General features: G+C 35.6%; 1 protein-coding gene across 1 annotated transcript in view; it reads right to left on the bottom strand.

Moving 5' to 3' along the window:
* EPHA6 (EPH receptor A6) overlaps positions 1–21,647 on the bottom strand; it is an 837,864-nt gene that overhangs the window by 395,571 nt on the left and 420,646 nt on the right. The window contains exons 6-7 of the mRNA XM_006868630.1: positions 10,221–10,329; positions 5,936–6,006 (exon numbers count right to left, since the gene is read on the bottom strand). Of these exons, the coding sequence (XP_006868692.1) occupies positions 5,936–6,006; positions 10,221–10,329 (180 nt within the window). The remainder of the gene's footprint in view (positions 1–5,935; positions 6,007–10,220; positions 10,330–21,647) is intronic.

Raw genomic sequence — 21,647 nt, 5'->3', positions numbered from 1 at the left:
GTAGCAGAGTCGCCTAATGCAATACGTCGTTTGATTTCTTGACTGCTGCTTCCATGAGTGTTGATAGTTGATCCAAGAAGAATGAAGCCCTTAACAACTTCAATCTTTTCTCCTTTGATAAGAATGTTGTTTCTTGGTCCAGTAGTGAGGATTTTTGTTTTCTTTCATTGAGATGTAATTCATACCAAAGCCTGTGTTCTTCGATCTTCATCAGTAAGTATTTTAAGTCTTTGTCACTTTCAGCAAGCAAGGTTGTATCATCCACATATCACATATTATTAATGAGTCTTCCTCTAATCCTGATGCCAAGTTCTTTTTTTTTTTTTCATATAACCCAGCTTCTCGGATTATTTGCTCAGCATACAGGTTGAATAAGTATGGTGAATGTATACATGCCAGTTGCACACCTTTCATAATTTTAAACCATTCAGTGTTCCCATGTTTTGTTCAAACAACTGCCTCTTGGTTCATGTACAGATTCCTCACGAACACAACTAAGTGTTCCAGAATACTCATACTTCACAGTGTTGTCCATAGCTTTTCATAATCCACACAATCAAAAGTCTTTGCATAGTTGATAAAGCACAGGTAAACATCTTTCTGGTATTCTCTGCTTTCATCCAAGATCCATGGGACATCAGGAACGATATCCCACATTCCACGTCCTCTTCTGAATCCAGCTGAATCTCTGGAAGTTCTCTGTCAATGTATGCTTGCAGCTGTTTTTGTACTACCTTGAGTAAAACTTTACTTGCATGGGTTATCAAACATATTGTCCGATGATTTCTACATTCCATTGGGTCTCCAGTCTTTGGAATAGGCACAAATACAGATCTCTTCCAATCAGCTGACCAGATAGCTGTCTTTCAAATTTCTTCACATAAATGAATGAGCGCCTCCAGTGCTACTTCACTTTCATGAAAGATTTCAAATTTTATTCCATCAGTTTCTGGTGCCTTATCCTTTGCCAATTTCTTAAATGATCCTTGGACTTCCTCCTTCAGTATCATTGACTCTTGATCACATGCTATCTCTTGAAATGGTTGAGAATCAACCATTTCCTTTTGGTACAGTGACTCTGTATTCCTTCCATCTTCTTTTGATGCTTTCTGAATCATTCAATAATTTGCCCAGAGAATCTTTCAGTAACGAAAGTTGAGGCTTGGATTTTTTCTTCAGTTCCCCCAGTTTGAGAAATGCTGAGCATGTTCTTCCTTTCTGGTTTTCTGATTCCAGATCTTTGCACATTTTGTTGTCATATTTGGTTTTATCTTCTCAAGCTGACCTTTGAAATTTTCTGTTCAGCTCCTGTATTTCTTCTATTTGCTTTAGCATGTCTACTCTGGTGAGAAAGTTTAAGTGTCTCTTCTAACATCCATTTGGATCTTTTCTTTCTTTCTTGTCTTCTTAATGACTTTTTTGCTTTCTTCCTTTATAATGTTCTTGATGTCATCCCATATCTCTTCTCGTCTTCGGTCTTTAGTGTTTAATGTATCAAATCTGTTCTTCAGATGATCTCTAAATTCAGGTGGAATATATTTAAGGTCATATTTTGGCTTTTGTGGACTTGTTTTCATTTTCTTTAAATTCAGTCTGGATTTGCATATGAGCAATAGATGGTCTGTTCCACAATCTGCCCATGGCCTTGTTTTGGCCAATGATATGGAGCTTTTCCACCTTCTCTTTCCACAGATGTAGTCAATTTAATATCTATGTATTCCATCTAGTGAGGTCCATGTGTATAATCCTCTCTTATGCTGTCTGAAGAAAGTATTTGAAATGAACAAATCATTAGTTTTGCAGAATTCTATCATGCAATCTCCAAGGAGCTCTGGTAGCATAGTGGTTACGAATCAGGCTGCGAACCTTAAGGTCAGTAGTTTGAAACTACCAGCTGTTCCGTTGGAGAAAGATGAGGCTTTCTGCTCCCGTAAAGATTTACAGCCTTAGAAATCCTGTACAGGGTCGCTATGAGTCTGTTTCGACTCCACGGCCCATAACCACCACCAACACCACCATCATGCAATCTCCATTATCATTTCTATCACCATATTTTCCAACTACTGATCTTTCCTCTTTGTTTCCAACCTTTGCATTCAAAGCACCGGTAGTGATCAATATATTTTGATTACATGTTTGATCAGTTTCAGATTGAAGATGTTGGTAGAATTCTTGAATTTCATCCTCACTTGCTTTAGTGGCTTGTGTGTAAATTTGAATAATAGTGGTATTAAATGGTCTTCCCTGTAGGCGCATGAGTATTATCCTATCACAGACAGCATTCTACCTCATAACTGATCTTGATATGTTCTTTTTGACATTGAATCCAACTTCATTCCTCTTCAGTTTTTCATTCCTGGCACATTAAACCATTTGGTTGTCAGATTCAAAATGGCTATAACATTCCATTTCAGCTTACTAATGCCTAAAATATCAATGTTTATGCGTTCCATTTCATTTTTGACAATTTACAATTTCCCTAGATTTATACTTTGTGTATTTCATGTTCTGATTATTAATGGATGTTTACAGCTGTTCCTCTTCATTTTGAGTTGTGTCCCACTAGAAAATGAAGGCCCTGAAGGCTTTACTTCCATGGGCTTTACTCCATTCACATCATCACGGTTAACTCTATGTTGAGGAAGCAGCTCTTCCCAGTCTCATTTTGAGTGCCTTCCAGCCTGAGGGGTTCATTTTCTGGTACTATATCTGACAGTGTTTTTCTGCTATTCATAAGGTTTTCAGTGACTAAATATTCTGAAGTAGTTCATCACTCCTTCTACTTAGTCTGTGTTCATCTGGAAGCTCATCTGAAATCTGTCCACCATTGGTGACCCTTCTGGTATTTAAAATATGGGTGTCATAGCTTCCAGAATCACAGCAACTCATAAGCCATCACAGTACGACAAACTGACAGAGGAGTGGTGTGTGTTTGTATTACATTCTACCTATTGTCCTCTCATGGACCCAGAAGATTAGAATTTCTCAAAATAGCAACAGTCAAGCATATTTTCAACTATTCTTATATCTTAAAATAATTCAGAAATGTTTTTGCTGTTCTTGACTTTCCAAACATTAGGCATGAAAAAAAAAGAAAAAGAAAAAGAAAGAAAAGAAAGTCTGTACCTCTGTTTTCATTGTTTATGTGATATTTTTGTAGCTTATTAGAAGTGATTTCAGACCGAGTACTACGGTGTGGTGCTGTGAGGTAATGCACTAGACTGCAAAGCTGTTTGAATCGCAAGGTCAATGGTTCAAGCTCACAAGCTGCTCCTTGGAAGCACTATATAGGGTGGGTATGGGTCTCAACTGACTCTATGGCACTTAACAACAACAACATCCATTATAAACTAAAATCCTAGTTATTCTGCCTTTACAACAATGGCTATTAATAGATGATTGCTGTTGAAAGTAGCTCTTGAGTTGGTTCCCAATGTATCACTATGTTACTACTACTCATGATGCAAACTACTAATAATATTGGATATTTCATCACTTTTTTCAAAATCATTTTATTTGTTTTGTTTTTGAGATTACGTATCTCACTATATGTCTAAGAAGATCAGAACACACTTAGTTATGGTTAATGAATGTCATTTAAAATTGAAGAGCAACAAAACTAAGTATCATCCACTGTACCACAGATTTCGCATTCTTCTTTTCATCTTTATTAATTCATATTCAACAAAGGCTTGTTATGTGCTTATTATATGTGAAATAATACCTGAGGCATTTGGTGAATCCATATGTTATAGAGTAGAACTGCTCTATAGTGTTGTTTGGGTTTTTTTTTTTTTTTTTGTCTGTAGACTTTATGGGGCAGTTTGTTGGGTCTTTCTTCCACAAAACTACTAGATGTGTTCAAATTACCAATCTTTCTGTTTGTTGTCTGTTAAGAGCCTTCAAGTTGGTTCCAACCCATAGAGACTGTGTATAGGGTTTCTGAGAAGTGACTAGTGAGCTTGAACCACTGAACTGCTTGTGCCACCCAGGCTTTATTTCTAGATGATTAGTAGTCTCTAACTGGATATATGGTCAAGCTGATAACATTACTTCAAGTACAGATAACAGATATTATTTCACTCATACATAGTTTTAACAATTGTTAACATTTATTAACTCATACATGGGTTTAAAATTAACCATTGAATTATCTAAAGTTAATACATATTTCAACAGCCTGGACTGATTAGTTAATATCACTTTTTTCTGTGTAACACAAAATATGTAATATTGGAGAAAACAAACTCAAACTAAGTTCTAAATTTGAATACAGTATCAGGTTATTAGGAGTCCTGGTATGGTGCTGTGGGTTAATGCGCTGGATTGTATAGTTGGTTTGAACCACAAGGTTGGTGGATCAAGCTCACCGGCTGCTCCTTGGAAACCCTACACAGGGTCGCTATGGGTCGGAACCAACTAGATGGGACCTCACAACAACAACAACATCTGGTTATTAATTTAACTCATCAGTGTCTTCTTAGGCTTTTATGTCTCTTTCTCCATTCTACCTTGGGTTATTTTCATTGTTTCTTGTTGGGTCCATCTGTCCTCGTTTAAGCTAAATTACTAGTTGGGAAACAGTAAATACTTCAGGAACACCTTTTCTGTTGCAGCTCAGGACTCAGTATCCCACAGTGAATCTCGAGTTGCCTCCCATAAGTCATCTGTCCAGGTGTCTGGATCCAAATTTCTGCATCTGTTTGCAGTGTTTCCAGGTCTCCCAGGCCAAACATTAGCTTTCTAATCTCTTCTTCCCTCCTTCCCTTAGCACACGTTTTTTTGTACAAAAGAATAATTTCATAAAATTTTCTAAAAATGCATATATCTTGGCTTAATGAATCAGAACCTTGGGGACTGAAGGTCAAATATTCTAAAACACATTGTTCTCAGACCTCTTTTTGAGAAACTATGTGGCACTGTAGAATAAGTACTGGATTGTTAAAGGAAAGGTCACTGGTTCAAACCCACCAGCCGCTCCTCAGAAAACCTATACAGGGTCGCTATGAGTTGGAACTGAATAGATGGCACATAACAACAACAACAATGTAATCCTTAGGATTAGTCCTAAACCAAGGTTGTTGTTTGCTGTTAGGTGCCATCGAGTCAGTACTGACTCATAGCGACCCTATGCACAGCAGAACGAAACACTGCGTGTAATTTCTTCACCTAAGTCCTTTCTTTCCCCTGGAAAATGACAGTGATTGAAAAACCCCTTATTTCTTTTTGCTCAATATGGAATAAAATCGGAGTTAAATAAGTGACTTCCTATATTAACTGTATACTGCAGCTAATAAGTGAGCATCACTTTTTGTTAATTCACTGTCTTACCACACAGGAACAGTCTTGACAAAGTAGTCTGCAATGTGGAGGTGGAGGTGGGCGTTGGGGAGGAGAGTGTGGCAATTATCAAACCAACTATAGTGGTAATTATAGCTTGCTTGGGAAGAGATCCTTCAAATGAATATAACCTTGTAGTCATCTCAAGGATTTCATACATATTCCAAGAGTTAAGGAGCTGATATGTTTTTTTTAGGGTTAATGAATTGTAAATTGATTTGTTTTATGTTTAAATGACAGCTCTTGCAAGAAGGAATAAGGACTTCTTAATATTTCTGTGGCTAATGCTCCACTAAATAAAACTGGCTTAAGTTATAGAGCCATTGTGAATGGTAAATAACTAGATATAACAGCCAACTTGTATTTTTAGCAGTTAGTCTGTCGTGCTTCCAGCAACTAGAATTGGGAAATGAGAAGCAGGTGTGATTTCTACTACAAACCTGGAAACAAGCAAAACCTTAATGCTGAACGTTTGAAAGTGTGATTTGTTGTTGTTTCATTTGGGCCTTCTCAACTCAATGGGTGCAAGTTTAAAATGAACTCTTGAGGTGCCAGAGTAATTCAAAGCAGTAGAAAGAGTCACTTAAATACTTACAGTGCCCATTCTGTAGGTGGTTTCTTCTCTTCTCTTCAGACTTCATTTTGGCCTTTATGTACCACTGGCACCTTGTAAAAAAGTAAACAGAATCTCATGTTAAAAATTATGGCAGGTAACAACACAAACCAATTAAAATATGAGTAATATTGATATGTATCATTCATGGCCAAAGTTCCTATCGCAAAGGCAACTTTAAAAAACATCTTTATGTTATGCAAACATATAAAAAAATCCTTGAAAATACTAAATATATATGAAAATTTGCCCCATAGAGAAGTAAAATATACTGTCAAGTGGACTGACTGATTTAATTAGGGATCTTAGAGAAACATCTTATAATTAGCAATGTTGTTGTTAAGAGCTATCAAGTCAGTTCTGACTCAGAGTGACCCTATCTAGGGTTTCTGAGGCGCACCCAGTGGGTTTGAACTGCCGACCATGTGGTTAGTAGTCCTGTACTTATTCTATAGTGCCACACCAGGGATCTATAATTAGCAATAGCCATCATTTACTTTTGTGTATTACTTCTTACAGTGATAGTTGGTGGAAAAGATTTACTAGTTAAAATTAAAAACAATGCTTTTCATCAGAATCTCAGAGCTATAGACAACTGTCTTCCATCTTCAGGGGTAATCAACATTTTTTTTTTTTTTTTTTAACTCTGGAATTTGGTAGAAGCATGTTCTATTTGGTCAGGGGAAAATCCTGCTGCAAACTACAGAAGCAGGTACTTATCTCACAGGCTTTTTCAACAAGCTACATTCATCACCAGCCTCATGATTTCATAGATCATCAAAATGTTAATTCCAAATAGTTAAACAGAATACATCTGTTTAACACAATTCAATCATTAAGGTGAAAATCCTATATCAAATTGTGTATTTATTCATAAATGTCTTACAGTTTTCAATGAATAATTTTCAATGAATGTTCCCTTACCAAAGTGTATCAGAGATACTTCAAAACAATTAAAAAAAAAATCTTATGTAACTGGAATTGTTCTCTCCAGTATGTAGAATGTTAGAGCAGTGTTTGATGCCATATAAACTGGCAAACAGAAAATGAACCCTGAAAAGAATTTAGCACAACTGTTTCTTCATCATTAGACTATTTTTTAAAGTGGTATTAAAATTAGGCTCTAAGAATACCAAGTAAACTCATCTCTTAAATTTATTTGGCCAACTTATTTTTCTAGCAAGAACTATAATGGAATTAATGGTTCCATAGCTAATTGTCATATTTTTGTGTGAAGACAGTTTTTCTGATACAATTTTTCTGAAATGCTTTCCCACACGTATGTGCTATTAATCATGGTTTGCTGAAACAGTCTATGAGAAAACCAGACCTTAATTCATGTTCTGCAAGATACATATACTGTAATTGTTGTTATGAGCCATCGAGTTGATTTCGAGTCAGAGCAACCCTATTTTCAACTACCTACTTTGCTATGTGGGCTAATGTATCAGACTGCAAAGTTGTTTGAACTGCAAGGTTGGTGGTTCAAGCTAACCTGCTAACCTACACAGGGTTGCTATGGGTCGGAATTGACTCAATGGCACTTAATAACAACAACTTTGTATTTGGAAGTCCAGTGCTTACCCTACAGTGCCACACAAGATACATATAAATATCACTAAAAAATACCATTCAATTATGTTTTATATTGAATCACGATTAAAAATATATTTACAAGCAACTGTCCTATGATAATAGAGATTTTTTTTTTTTTCCTACCAGGGTTAAATACTACACTGCTATTTAAATAAAATCATACTTAATAAACACCAGATTTTTCCAAAGGAGTTTTCAAAATGCAAATAAGAATCTTTCTGAGTCAAATTTAACCATCATATCTAAATTATCCTAGTCTAGTTAAAATGATACGATTTTTGTCTCAGTAATTGAGACGTCCTTTTGGGACCTCATTGTACTTAATAACTGAATAATCTTCCCAGGCTGTAAAGCTGATCATCTTTAAATTGTGTGGAAGTCCATAATAAGTACTATCAAGATTTCAAGACTCCAAAAGTCACTATGCCTGGGCAGTACTTACGTTACAAACGGAAATAAAAATACAGTAGGGTATATTCTTCCACTAGTATGAATTTCATAGCATGTAGCAACACATAATGTGTTTGCAGTTTGACTTCTTTCTTATCTAGTGAAATACCAGTGACTTTATATGCAACAAAATGCTTTTCCCTTTTCCTTTTTCTCCAGTTTAAAGAATGGCACCTTTTCCTTCTCACTTTAATAGTCTGTTATTTTTGCTTTCCTAGACAATTTTGTTCTCTAATTCCTCTTTTTTGTTGTTAAAGTCCTAGATAAAATCATAAGAAAATTAACTTTGCTTAGTAACTAACCTTAGAACTATGCCAAGATGTGTAGGATCAGTATTTGTTTGTTGATAACCTGTTGACTCCTGCCAGTGAATAAGGTCATTTCTGATATTTGTAGTCAAGGTTGGTGGTTCAAATTCACCAGTTGCTCCTCAGAAACCCTATACAGGGTAGCTATGAGTCAGAACCAACTTGACAGCACTTAACAACAACAACAACAAAGATTTAATATTTTGCTTTCTAGCCTAAGACAGATAAGGAAGAAAGACTTGGAGATCTACTGGGGAAAAAAAAAAAAAAAAATTGACCAATGAAAACCCTGCTAAGAGCAGCAGAACTACTGGGCACTATTTCATGTTGTTGTATATAGGATTTCTATGAGTCAGAACCAAGTTGACAGCACCTAAAGACTGTGGTGCTATGTGCTAATGTGTCAGACTGCAAAGTAGTTTGAACTGCAAGGTCGGTGGTTCAAGAGCACCAGTTGCTCCTTCAAAACCCTATACAGGGTCGCTATGGGTCAGAATCTAGTCAATGGTACTTAATACAACAACAAAAACAACTAAGACCTAATGATTAGTTTGTTTTGAGACACCAAAATTTGTGCTCTATCTCCTGTAAAAATGGTTGTATCAAAGTTAGTTTGATAGTAGGGAGTTTTAAGAGGTTAACTCTATGAGAAAAGGGTCAGAATAACTGGAAAAGTGCTGATCAGCAGCGTTCTATAGAGGCAACATAGGATGCCCACAGTGGTACATTTATTAGAATACATTTAGGATTACTTCCTGCATTCTTTCAGGTGAATTTTTTTTCTTGTTACAGGAAGTCTCCAGTTATGAAAGTCTGATTTACAGACAACTTATACTTGCCTTTTAATGTTATGTAAATTTGCCTTCACTTTGAAAAGAACCAATCCCTAATCACAACAAATCCTTCATCACAATCACATTCACTTGCTGCACGTGCAGCTTTTAAATCACTGAAAAGGCTTCAAGCCTTTTCTTGCACTAAGCAAGTAAAATCAAACCCACTGATGCCAAGTAGATTCTGAAGCAGACTGCCATATCTGTCTCCCAAAATGGAGACTTTGGTCAGCAACTGAATGCTTTAACCACTGCATCACCAGAGCTCACTTCTTGTCTGGGTCAAACCCACAATCATCAAATCAAATCCAATTCATAGGGGCTTTCTAGGGCAGAGTAGAACTGTAAATCTTTACGGGAGCAGATAGCCCCATCTTTTTTCCTAGGAGTGACTGGTCAGTTCAAACTGTTGACTTTTTGTTTATCAGTCCAACAATTCTGGCTTGCATGAAAGCAAAACTGAATGAGGATCTCATGTATCTATTCTTATTTAACTACAAACTCTTAAAGACACAGTTTGGAATGAATCTCATTCTACTAACTGCAAGGTTGATGATTCAAACCCACCAGCTACACCTTGGAAACCCAATGCTGGGTCACTATGAATCAGAACTGACTCCACGGCACTTAACAACAACAATTTTAATTACTACACAGAAATAATATCTATTAATCTCATTGATCGGACTCCTGGTATAGCACTGTAGGATCATCACTGAACTGCGAACCACAAGGGTGGCCATTAAAATCCACTATAGTCCAAATCTCTTATGTTATTTTTCCAAGAGAAATACTTTTTACAAAAAAAAAAACTTATTTTCATGATGCAATTTGATTATAATAAAGAAAGAAACCTCAGATTGTCATCAACTTGATTCTTACTTATAGTGGCTCATAGTACAGATTAGAACTGTTCCAAATGGTTTCCTAGGTTATAAATCTTTGTGGATACAGAATGACATATCTTCCTTCTGTGGAACACTTGGTTCAACTGCTTATCTTTCAGAAAAATAAATACACAGTGTATAAGAATTGTGATTATTAAAAAAATTTGAAAATATTCTAGTATGCTTCAATTACCTCCCAGTGATTAAGAAGAACAAAGTGAGGATGACGAGGAGAGTGAATCCTCCAACAGCCGCGGTAGCTATTACAAGAATCTGCCCCTGCTCTGCAGCCATGTCAGAAGCTGAAACACAGATGCCACGTTAAGATTTCAATGGATAACAATTGGCTACCTAACTTATGTTACAACTTACTACATGCTTGAAAATATGGTAATGAATACCATAAAACACCATATTTAAACTTTTATATTTCAGTCTCTGGTATACAGGAAGCAAACCGGAAATAAATGAGCTTAACCTAAAGGCTGAAGAGTTGAGGTCATAGCCCATAACATAACCTTTTCTTCTTTGTTGCAAAAATACCAATAAAAGAGATGAGCAATTAGTACCCCACATTTTAAAAAATCAGTATGCAAAATTAAACCAGCAGCTAGACTAAAGGATTTTATTTTATATAATTGCTCATTTTAATACCTCTTAAACATTTTGACCATCAGACCAGGCTTTACATGATTTTTTTTGTGTGTGTATTTGTGTGTGAAATTATACTTGTGCATTTCATTTTAAGAATACTTTTTATAATATAGAGCTTAGGTCTCACCTTAAGGTTATAAAGCCCCACAATGTGAGGGTATACACAGTAGATACTTAGATGTTTTGACTGGCAATAATTAAATAAATGTTATTTAAAAGCTTCTTTCCTTTGAAGAAAATACTAGTTAAAATGTTAACAAAATGTTATTTTTTATCGACAAATCCATATCTTGCAATTGTGCGACCTACAGGTTTTGCAAAATCTTTCCAGAGTCATTAACATATATTAGTTCAATTAATTGATTAATGAATTTCATTTTATTTATTATATAAATGTTAAATATTTTTCATTTAGTCTTTAAAGACCTAATCAGAATAAACTATTATTGCATGGAATGGCAATCACTTAATAAATAAGAGATGTAAGGAAGCTGATTTCTAGAGAAGTTAAAGAACTGTTCAAACTCATCCAGGGTTAGGAGGAGAATTCAGGCATCCAGGTTTCCATTTCTTCCTTCCTTCCTATGTTATACCCCACTGCAATAACTCATTCAATTACCAGTATTTTTTTTAAAAATGGATTAAACCAATCAGTCCCTTTAGCATCCCTTAACTTGAGTAAGCTTGATTCTTTTAAATTTTGATTCTTATACATAAACAATATCCACTTATCTCATTGATTATAGAAAGATAATTGAAGTCAAAGAACATATATAACCAAAAAGTAAGCCACTTAATTCTCGACAATAATAATTCATTAAACCTAAATTCTTTAAGCCACAGCAGTAGCTGTTTTTCTGAGAATCAAGTATACAGTATGTGCAAATTTATATCCAGAGTAATAATATTCTCATAAAAATGATATACCTACTAGAGAATATCTGAGTCTTAAATGCTTAGATACTGAGTCAGCAAGAAAGCAGCTAAAACATTTAGAGGCTTTTACAGAAATCTAAATGTAAATAAAAACAAAAATCATTTATGTTCAATTTTCAATAAGAGAAATCTATTAAACCTTGGAATTAAGTGTTAGTTGCTATCATTTAATCAAGATATTTTCAGGCGATCCATTACAATGTTTAGTTTAGCTCATAATCTGTGCACACACAAGTTAAATCATTGCGTCTTATTCAATAAATTTTGTACTGACGGGTTCTTTATTACTTTTCACTGAATTTTGTTATCTTCAAAGTAGTTCTGATATCATGGAAATTAATGTTGTGTTCCAAAATGTCACATTTTTTTCATTGAAATTTATTGAATAACAAATTGTAAGGTATGGCTATTATAGAAAACAACATCAGCTTTTGAAGATAAAAAGATGTCATTTAAAAAGCAGACATTTTTTACTTAGTAACTGCTGTATTTTACATAATATAGCAGGAGAATTTTAAACCTGGGTATATATTTTCACAGTAGTCAGGTAGCTGGTAATTCATCAAGACCATATATCCAAAGTTCAGATGGAAGAGAAGATTATATAATTGAGTACTTTTTGAAAATCATATTATTTATAGAAAATTGTACTATTTGATTAAACAAATTATTTACTAAACCATTTATTTTCATAATATATCTTCTTTTGACCTCTTGTTATTACATGTTTATGAGCTTTGTGTCTATTAGAATTTTAATTGGATAGGAGAATATTAAGTTTGCGGCACCTTGATAAATATATAGTCTCACAGAAATGTTTATTAAATGTTTGGACTAGGAATCCCAAACACTCCTCAGTGGAGAATAAAATATATAGTATAAAAGTCATTTGAAATTAAGAGTACATGATGTTAAGTACTATTATATAGGGCATATAAGTATGAATGAAGGAGTTGGAGTAATTATGGAAACATCATCCTCATCACCATCGACTAATGCTAGTATTTATTTAACAGTAAACTATGTGACTAGCACAACCCTATGCGTTTCAAATTAATGATCAAATTTACCTTCACAATAGTCTTCAGAGGAGTCCTGCTATGGTGCTGTAGGATAAATTAGATACTTTGGAACCAAAGAAACCCGAGTTGGAGTGTCAAGTTCCCTGTGTATAATCTGTGTGGCCTTAGGGGAGTAATATAATCACTTAAACTAGAGATACTAATAGTATCCACCTCTGAAGACAATGTTGTTGTTGTCAAGTGTTGTTCCACTAATAGCAACCCTATATAGGGTTTCTGAGGAGCAGCTGGTGGGTTTGGATACACAGACTATACACAGAGAATTTGACATCCCGACTCTGATTTATTTGGTTCCTAAGCCTATGTTATTCCTAGTTTTCTGAAATACTGTTTTCACTAACAAAAGAACCAACTAGACCTAGCTCTTTTCTGAATCCTAGAAAAAGTATTGTCTTGCTTGACCTTAATTTCATGTCTATAAAATGATAATGTCAAATTACATATTCTTGTGACAACCATCCAATAAGGCTAAGAGCAAAAGCAAGAGAAAAAACAAACAAGATTTGCTATATGGAAATAAAGACAGTCAGGACCTGTGTTGCAACTCTGTTTTGGCCACGGATGATTCCTGCCTCCAAATCATATTTGTATCAGTCAGTCACAGAGATCTGATTTTGCCTCAGTAAAAGTCAAATGTCCGTGACATTGTTACTAAGGCGCTCTATAAATTGCTCTAGCATACGTCTATAGATTCAGCTCTTTTTGTTTTCTAACCATGCTGTTTCATCCAATTCCTCAAATGAGCCATGCTTTCTCTCTCTTGGTCAATTCCTACTCACTCTTCTTTCATGAGCATAATCGGATTTCAAAAGCTATTCTGGCTGTAGATTTGGTTGAGTATGTTCCCAGATATATGTTCCCATAGACCCTTATTCTATTCCCACCATAGCTTTTATGTTCATTGAAATTCCTTTTTATAATCTTTTCAGTTAGATTACAAATTCCAGGAGGAATGGGGTCTTTACACACTATGATATCAAACCTACAAAGCTAAATGCATAATAGCTCAATAAATATTTGTTCAGTTATTGAATTGAACAATGATTTGTTTTGGGAGATTCTAGTACAGAGGTTGGGTTAGCATAGGGGCAACCTACATCTCTATCTTTCCCTTTCTGTTAACAAAATTTACCCTTTGGGTAGTTACGTGAATTAAGTCTGTGGTTGTTCTTGCTAGGTGCTGTCAAGTCAGTTCGGAATTATAGTGACCCTGCATAGGGTTTCTGAGGAGTGGCTGGTGAGTTTGAACATCCAACATTATGGTTACTAGTCCAGTACTTATCCTACAGCAACACACAAGTTATTCAGAACTAATTCAACCAGAAGAATCTATTTATAATGCATGTAGACAAAGCTTCCTGGAAGACAGGAGGTACAGAAAGTACAGAGTTCTACACTTAATAAGATTTAGTAGAGTAAGCTTAGAGGCATGAGTTAAAGTAATTTGTTAGCTTACTTAACTAGTATTTATTTAGCACCTACTACCTGTTAGGCACTGCAGCAGACACCTAGTCCATAATGATGAACACTTCATGCTCTCTCATGGATTTGCATTTCAATTGGGTACACAGACACTGAATAAATGACTACATAGAAAAGGATTGTTATATAAGGGAAATTGCAGGTGCTCTCAATGAAAACATGTAGTTTCTGGTAGTGGGCAACAGACAGAGGATTTTGGAAAATAATTGTATTGAAGATAAAGAAGAAAGTTGGGGAGGAAAGGGGCAGGAATGAGACACAGAAGAGAAGAAAGAAGCAGAGGAGGAGGTATTCCTTGACTAGAGGTCTTACTGACATTTTAAACAAACAAGCAACTAAACAAAGTAAGAATCAACTACCAGGTTGAGTTCATAATCCATACAGTATAACTAAATATTCCTCTGCTATGAAGATTTGTCTTCAGTACTATCTATTCATTTTTTCAATCCAGAGAAAATGCTTATTTCTCAGGATTTGTAGGAGAAAATGCATGGTTTGTGGATGTACGTCATATCATAAGAGAGCATGATAAAATCGATAGGAAGACATTACCTTTTTGTGACTAGCAAATTGCCAAATGTTTCTTTTCTTAATGGAATGAGGATGTATTCTTAGAAAAGGTAAATATATTAAAATGATATATTTCATTCTATGATTTGGAAAGAAGTACACTTCCTTAAGAGGAAGTGTAAAAAAGCTGCAAAACTGTTATGAAGCAAGGATTTAGCACCAAGTCAATGACTGATACAGTTGAGATGACATGATTAAGTGACGTTTGCTTTACTTGTTTCTATTCAAAGAGAAAACAAAGTAAAGTTCTTTACTTTGAAGTCCAAATACTTGGAGAAAAACACATAAAAAAAAAAAAAAAAAAGAAAGAAAAGAAAGAAAAAAATTTCTTTAGGAAAGTGTGAGAGAAAAGCAATTTTGCTATTTTTAACCAAACAATTTTCTTCTATGAAGGCATATGATTTTGCCTCTTTGCAATCAAGATTATTCTAGTTTATATTTACATTACAAAGTAAAAGCTGTTATTTGTATTCTGTGTCATTTTCTGTGGAATAGCTTTTTAACGTTAACTCTTTTCTGTTATTAACATCTTTTTAAAGTTACTAAAGGCAGCAGTTACATGCTTATTTTGAAGCAAAATATTTCTTAAAATAGTCCCCTTGAAATAAATGGCAGCATGTATTTATTATATTTATATGCTTTATTTATGACTCAAAGTTCTGAATGGAATAGAGAAATGGAATTGCAATGATATTATCTTATATTCTTCTTTTACAGTCAACATAGGAAATCCTTAGGTTTTCATTTTTCAGAAAAATGTATCTTCTGATGTCATATAGAGTATTAAATAGGATTGGCTTATCCTTATGAGAATGAAGTAAATATGTAAAGACCTAGCAATATATGTTGTTTTTGTTGTTAAGTGCCATCGAGTCGGTTCCGACCCATAGCGACCCTGTACAGGGTTTCCGAGGGTGTAAATCTTTACGGGAGTAGAAAGCCTCATCTTTCTCCCGCGGAGCGGCTGGTAGTTTCAAACTGCTGACCTTGCGGTTCGCAGCCCGATTCGTAACCACTACGCTACCAGAGCTCACTAGCAATATATAAAGGGGACTAATTATTCTGTTCATATAGATGTAAGGAACAAATAAAAGCTGAGCAAACATTTGTACTAGTTGAACATCATCTTGAGACTTTTAGATGATGTTATTCCATGGCTACTTGGATTTAAGCATGGGATCACCTTTGATATTATTTCTTCCTCTAACTTCACAACCAGTCAATTATTTCATCATGTGATAGATTATTTTAGCTTTATTACCACCTTACAGTCTGGTTTCAGGCTATGGCCCCAACTGACAGTTGTTTTTGTTGTTAGGTGCATTCAAGTCAGTTCCAACTTATAGCATCCCTATGTACAACAGATTGAAGCACTACCCGTTTCTGTTCCATCTCACAAGTATTGTTATGTTTGAGTCCATGGTTGTTGACACTGTGTCAGTCCATCTCACTGAGGGTCTTTCTTTTTTTCACTGACCTTCCACTTTACTAAGCATGATATCATTCTCCAGGGATTGGTGCTTCCTGTCATGTCCAAACCGCAAGAGAGGAAGTCTTTCTATCATTGCTTCCAAGTAGTAATCTGGCAGTACTTCTTCCAAGACAGATTTGTTCATTCTTTGGGTAATTCATGGTATGTTCAATATTTTTCACGAACACCATAATTCAAATTCATCGCTTCTTCTCGGGTCGTTCTTATTCAGTGTTCAACTTTTACATGCATAGAGGCAAGTGAAAATACCATAGTTTGCTTCAGGTACACCTTAGTCCATAGACTGATATCTTTGCCTTTTATCACTTTAAAGGGGTCTTTTGCTGCAAAATTGCCTAACGCAGTAAGTAGTTAAATTTATTGACTGCTGCTTCCATGAATGTTGATTGTGGACACCACAAGTAAAATGAAACCTTTGACAACTTTAATTTTTTCTGCGTATGATATCCTATTTATTGGTTCAGTTGTGAGAATTTTTGTTTCCTTTGTATTGAGATGTAATTCATCTGAAGGCTTTAGTCTTTGATCTCTATCAGTAAGTATTTCAGATGATCTTTGGTTCCAGCAAGCAATTTGTGTCATCTGCATATAGCAGGTTGTTGATGAATCTTTCTGCAGTCTTAATGCCACATTCTTCTTCATATAATACTGCTTCTTGGATTATATGCTATACTGATAGAGTTAAGTATTACAAAAGGGTACAGTCCTAGTGCACACCTTTCCTGATTTTAAACCATTCAGTGTTCCTTTGTTCTGTGTGAATGACTACCTCTTAGACTAATGTACAGATTTCTCAAAAGCACAATGAAGTATTCTGGAATATTCATTCTTTCCAATGTTATTCATAATTTGTTATGATCTACATAGTCAAATGCCTTTGCATACTCAATAAAGTGTTCTTTACTTTCAAACAAGTTCCATCTGATGTCAGCACTGATATCCCTTACTTCAAGTACTCTTCTGAATCCAGTTTAAGATTTTGGCAGCTCTCTGTTAGTATAATGCTGCAACTGTTTTGGAATTGCCTTCTGCATAATTTTACTTGCATCTGATATTAATGATATTATTTAATGATTTCCTCATTCTATTTGGTCATCTTTCTTTGTAATGGGTGCAGATATGGATTTCTTCCAATCGGTTGGCCAGGTAAGCTGTCTTCCAGATTTGTTGTCATAGACAAGTGAGTGCCTCCTGTGCTGCATTAGTTTGTTGAAATAGTTCAATTTGTATTCTTTCAATTCCTAGAGTATCTTTTTTTGTCACTGTGTTCAGTGCAGCTTGGAATTCTTTCTTCAATATCATCAGTTCATATGCTACTTCTGAATGGTTGAATATTGACTAATTATTTTTGTTACTGTGACTCCCTATTCCTTCCATTTTCTTTTGATGATTTCTGAATCATTCAATATTTGGTTCATTTCTTTGTTGTTAAGTGCTGTTGAGTCAGCCCCAACGCATAGTGACCCTGTATAGGGTTTCTGAGGAGCAGCAAGTGTGTTTGAACAGCTAACCTGGTTTAAAGTCAATATTGCAACCCAAGGCTTGGCTTTTTCTTCAATGAAATGCTGAACACATACTTCTCTTTTAGTTTCCTGACTCCAGGTCTTTGCACATTTCATGATAATACTTTACTGTGTCTTCTTGAGCTGTCCTTTGAAAATTTCTGTCTGCTCTTTTACTTCATAATTTCTTCCAGTCACTGTAATTTCACTATGTCCAAGAACAAGCTTTAGAGTCTCTCCTGACACCCATTCTAGTCTTTTCTTCCTTTCCTGTTTAAAGGAGGTTATTAAAAAGGCAGAAAGGTCATACATACATTATTCATATATGAGATTCTTGATGTTATCCCACATGTCCTCTGGTTTTTGGTCACTAATGTATAATGCATCAAATCTGTTCTTGAGATTGCCTCTAAATAATGTCCCATATACCCAAGGTCATATGTGGCTCTTGTGGATTTGTTTTAATTTCTTCAGATCAACTTGCATGAGCAATTGATAGTATGTTCTACAGTTGGCATCTGGCCTTATTTTTGTGGGTGACATTTAGCTTCTCCATCATCCCTTTCCACATATGTAGTTGATTTTATTCCTGTGTATTCTATCCAGCCAGGCTCACATGTACAGTCGCTGTTTATATTGCTGAAAACAGGTATTTGCAATGAATAAGTTAATGGTCTTAAAAAAATTCTATCATTAGTACACTGACTTCACAAGTTTTATCATTTTCTATTAGGTTGTCTTTCCATAATGTCTCTTCCCAATCCATCTCATAATATGTGGCCAGATAATAATTCTTCAAGTTATATTAAAACTACTCAGAGTCTTCCCCACTGTTTAGAGAGTAAAGTCAACTCATTTGAATTGGTACACCATTCTCAAAGACATTCAGGCATGAGACTGGGACTCAGCCTCATGCAATTCTTTCCACTGCCTTCCACTTGAAATGCTATCATTTCTACCTTTTAAATATTTCTTAGATTATCTCCATTCTCTCCAATCCTTCAATATTTTCTTAGTTAGGAGCTCCTTGTCTTTATTTGAATTCAGCTGGATGGCAACTTCACTTGTGTGGAATATAATTGAACAAGTATAAGCAAGATAGAAAAAAAGAAAAAGGAAAACCACAAAAAAACCTCTAAAGAGACATCAGACAGATATGCACATAATAAACAATGCATTATGTAAGAGCGTCTATGTTTCACTCTTACTTCAGACATGTTTACTGGTTTCCAAGTCCATAAAGCAATGTATTAGTAAACCAGTGTGCCTAATCAAGTCATGGTATTTTCAATTGCCTCATATGCATGAAAAAGCTGGACAATGAATAATGAAGACCAGAGAAAAATTAATACATTTGAATTATAGTGTTGGTGAAGAATATTGAAAGTACCATAGACTGCCAGAGGAACAAACAAATCTGTTCTGAAAGAAGTACAGCCAGAAAGTTCCTTAGAAGAGATATGAGGATAATTCTTCTCATTTACATTGGGTATGTTATCAGGAGGGACTAGTTCCTGGACAAAACATGATACTTAGATAAGCAGGGGGTCACAGATGAAGAGGAAGACCACCAATGAGATGCACTGACATAGTGGCTGCAACAATGCCTCAAGCATAGTAACAATTCTGATAATGACCAGGCAGTGTTTCGTTCTGCTGAACGTAGGGTCAGTATGAGTTGGAGCCAACTTGTCAGCACCTAACAACAAGTTTGCTGTCATGTTGACTATGATTCATGTTGACCTTGTGTGTGGCACAGTAGAATTGTGCTATACAGAGTTTTCAATGACTGATTTTACAAAAGTAGATTGCCAAGATTTTTTCTGAAGTGTCTTTGAGTAGACACTTTGAAAGAGTTAACAAAAACTGTCAGCATTTTGGTTACCAGCTGAGCACATTAATTGATTATACCATACAGGGACTCCATAAAATAGTCAATTAGCAGCACACTGGTGGGGAGGGATATCTAAAGAGAACATTGAATTAAAGTGCACGATGCTAGGCCAATATTGGAAGAAACATTGCTTAAACAGAAATCTGATATAAAACTGCAAAATATACATTAGTAAGGAGCCAGGAGTTTAGAATCAAACAATGTTTTAAAATTTAAGGAACATTGAATGACTTATTATGTTATGAGAATTCATGTCATTTAAAAAATACGATATATGTACACAGTATTTTATTTAAAAGACCAGGAGTTTGTGGAAGCATGGTTAGAAAAAAAACATTTTTTCCAAAATATGTGAAAGTTATAAAAATAATAGTTTTAAGACAAAGCCTCTGTTGAAAATTTCAACTATGAAAAATTATTATATTTTGAGAACTTCAGGTTTTTTTGGCACATCACATCTGTTCTATAAGATCTATGAGGGGAGAAATGGTATCTTTCAAATTTCTGTATCACAGAAGATTAGGGCCTTATGCTGGTGGCGTAGTGGTTATGAATCGTGCTGCGAACCACAAGGTCAGCAGTTTGAAACTACCAGCTGTTCTGGGAGATAAAGACAACGCTTTCTGCTCCCGTAAAGACTTACAGCCTCAGAAACCCTGTACAGAGTCTCTATGAATCAAAACTGACTCCAGGCACATCACCACCACCACCACAGTATAGTTGGAGTCCTAGTGTGGTGCTGTGCTGTAGAATAGGTTCTTAAATCATAAGAATCTTTTCCTCATCTCCTTTCACCAGACCTGTCTAGACAAGATGAAAACTATTGAGTGGGGATTCTACCTTCCCCTGCACAATCTGAAACTAAATTCCCTCTTCAAACTTGTAAGCTAGTCACTTCGTAAATTCATACCGCTCCCCCCACCCCACCATTTTAGATAGCTAATGTCAAAGGTGCCCAACTCTGTATACAGAGGGGATAGTATTGATACTCGATGTAAAGACTACTTCCCTCTCAGTTGATATTTTGAGCTACTGCATCCATAAATATAGATCAAGTTCATCAAATTGTTTCCTTTATAAATTTTTTTTATTTTTTATCTTCCTCTAATTGAGCTCTGATCATCAAGCCATCATGGCTAGGTTGAATGAATACTATCTACATGTTTGGGCATTCTTGTGCATCTCCCCTCACTTCATATCAGCTTGGTGCTTGACTCTCAGCTCTAGCCCTCTGTGGTTTTGTCCTTGTCCATGGGCTCAGGAGTTCCCAGGTCTCATCACATTTTGGACCAACCAGCCCTTCCTCTTATCTCTCTCATCTCCAGGTCAATGGGAGTTTATGGAACATGGTCAAACTCAGCCCATAACATCCTTGTTGCCTTTCTCTATGTTCCACTCACCAGCTGACCAACATGCTGTTGTTGCTGTTAGGTGCCATTGAGTCGGGACCGACTCATAGCGACCCTGTGCACAGCAGAACGAAACACTGCCTGATCCATTGCTTTCTAATTCAAGACACTCAACTGCTCCAGGGGCTATCTTGGGAGAGACCAAGTGGGGGAAGGATCAGAACAGCCACAAACGCCTGACAGGACCACGGAGATACAGGTGTGGACATTCTTTTTTTTTTTTTTTTTAGTGTCTGTTCATTGGTCTCCTGTTGTCTGTGAACTTCCATTCTGGTGACTAGATGGGATGCCTGAGTGAAAGGACACCCCACCCCTACCCCTGGAGGGTTTTCCTATGCATGCACACAGATCTTCTCAAAATTTAAAGTGACAGTTTCAGAGACTTCTGGAGCTCCCTGACCGTGCAACACAGAGCAAGAAAAATCACACAAGTCCACAGAGGAAATAGTTGAAGAACTACTGGAAGAAAATTTCTCCAACATCCTGAAAAGTGAAAAAATAAACATACAAGAAGCTCAATGAATTCCAAGAAGGGCAGACCCTAAAAGAAAATAACCAAGACATATCATAGTCAAGCTCTCCAAACTCAAAGATAAGGA

Source organism: Chrysochloris asiatica, unplaced genomic scaffold (assembly GCF_000296735.1).
Source record: "Chrysochloris asiatica unplaced genomic scaffold, ChrAsi1.0 scaffold00120, whole genome shotgun sequence".
In the NCBI taxonomy this organism is placed as follows: domain Eukaryota; kingdom Metazoa; phylum Chordata; class Mammalia; order Afrosoricida; family Chrysochloridae; genus Chrysochloris; species Chrysochloris asiatica.
The sequence above is the reverse complement of the archived record's forward strand: the minus strand, read 5'-3'. Positions and strand labels throughout refer to the sequence as shown.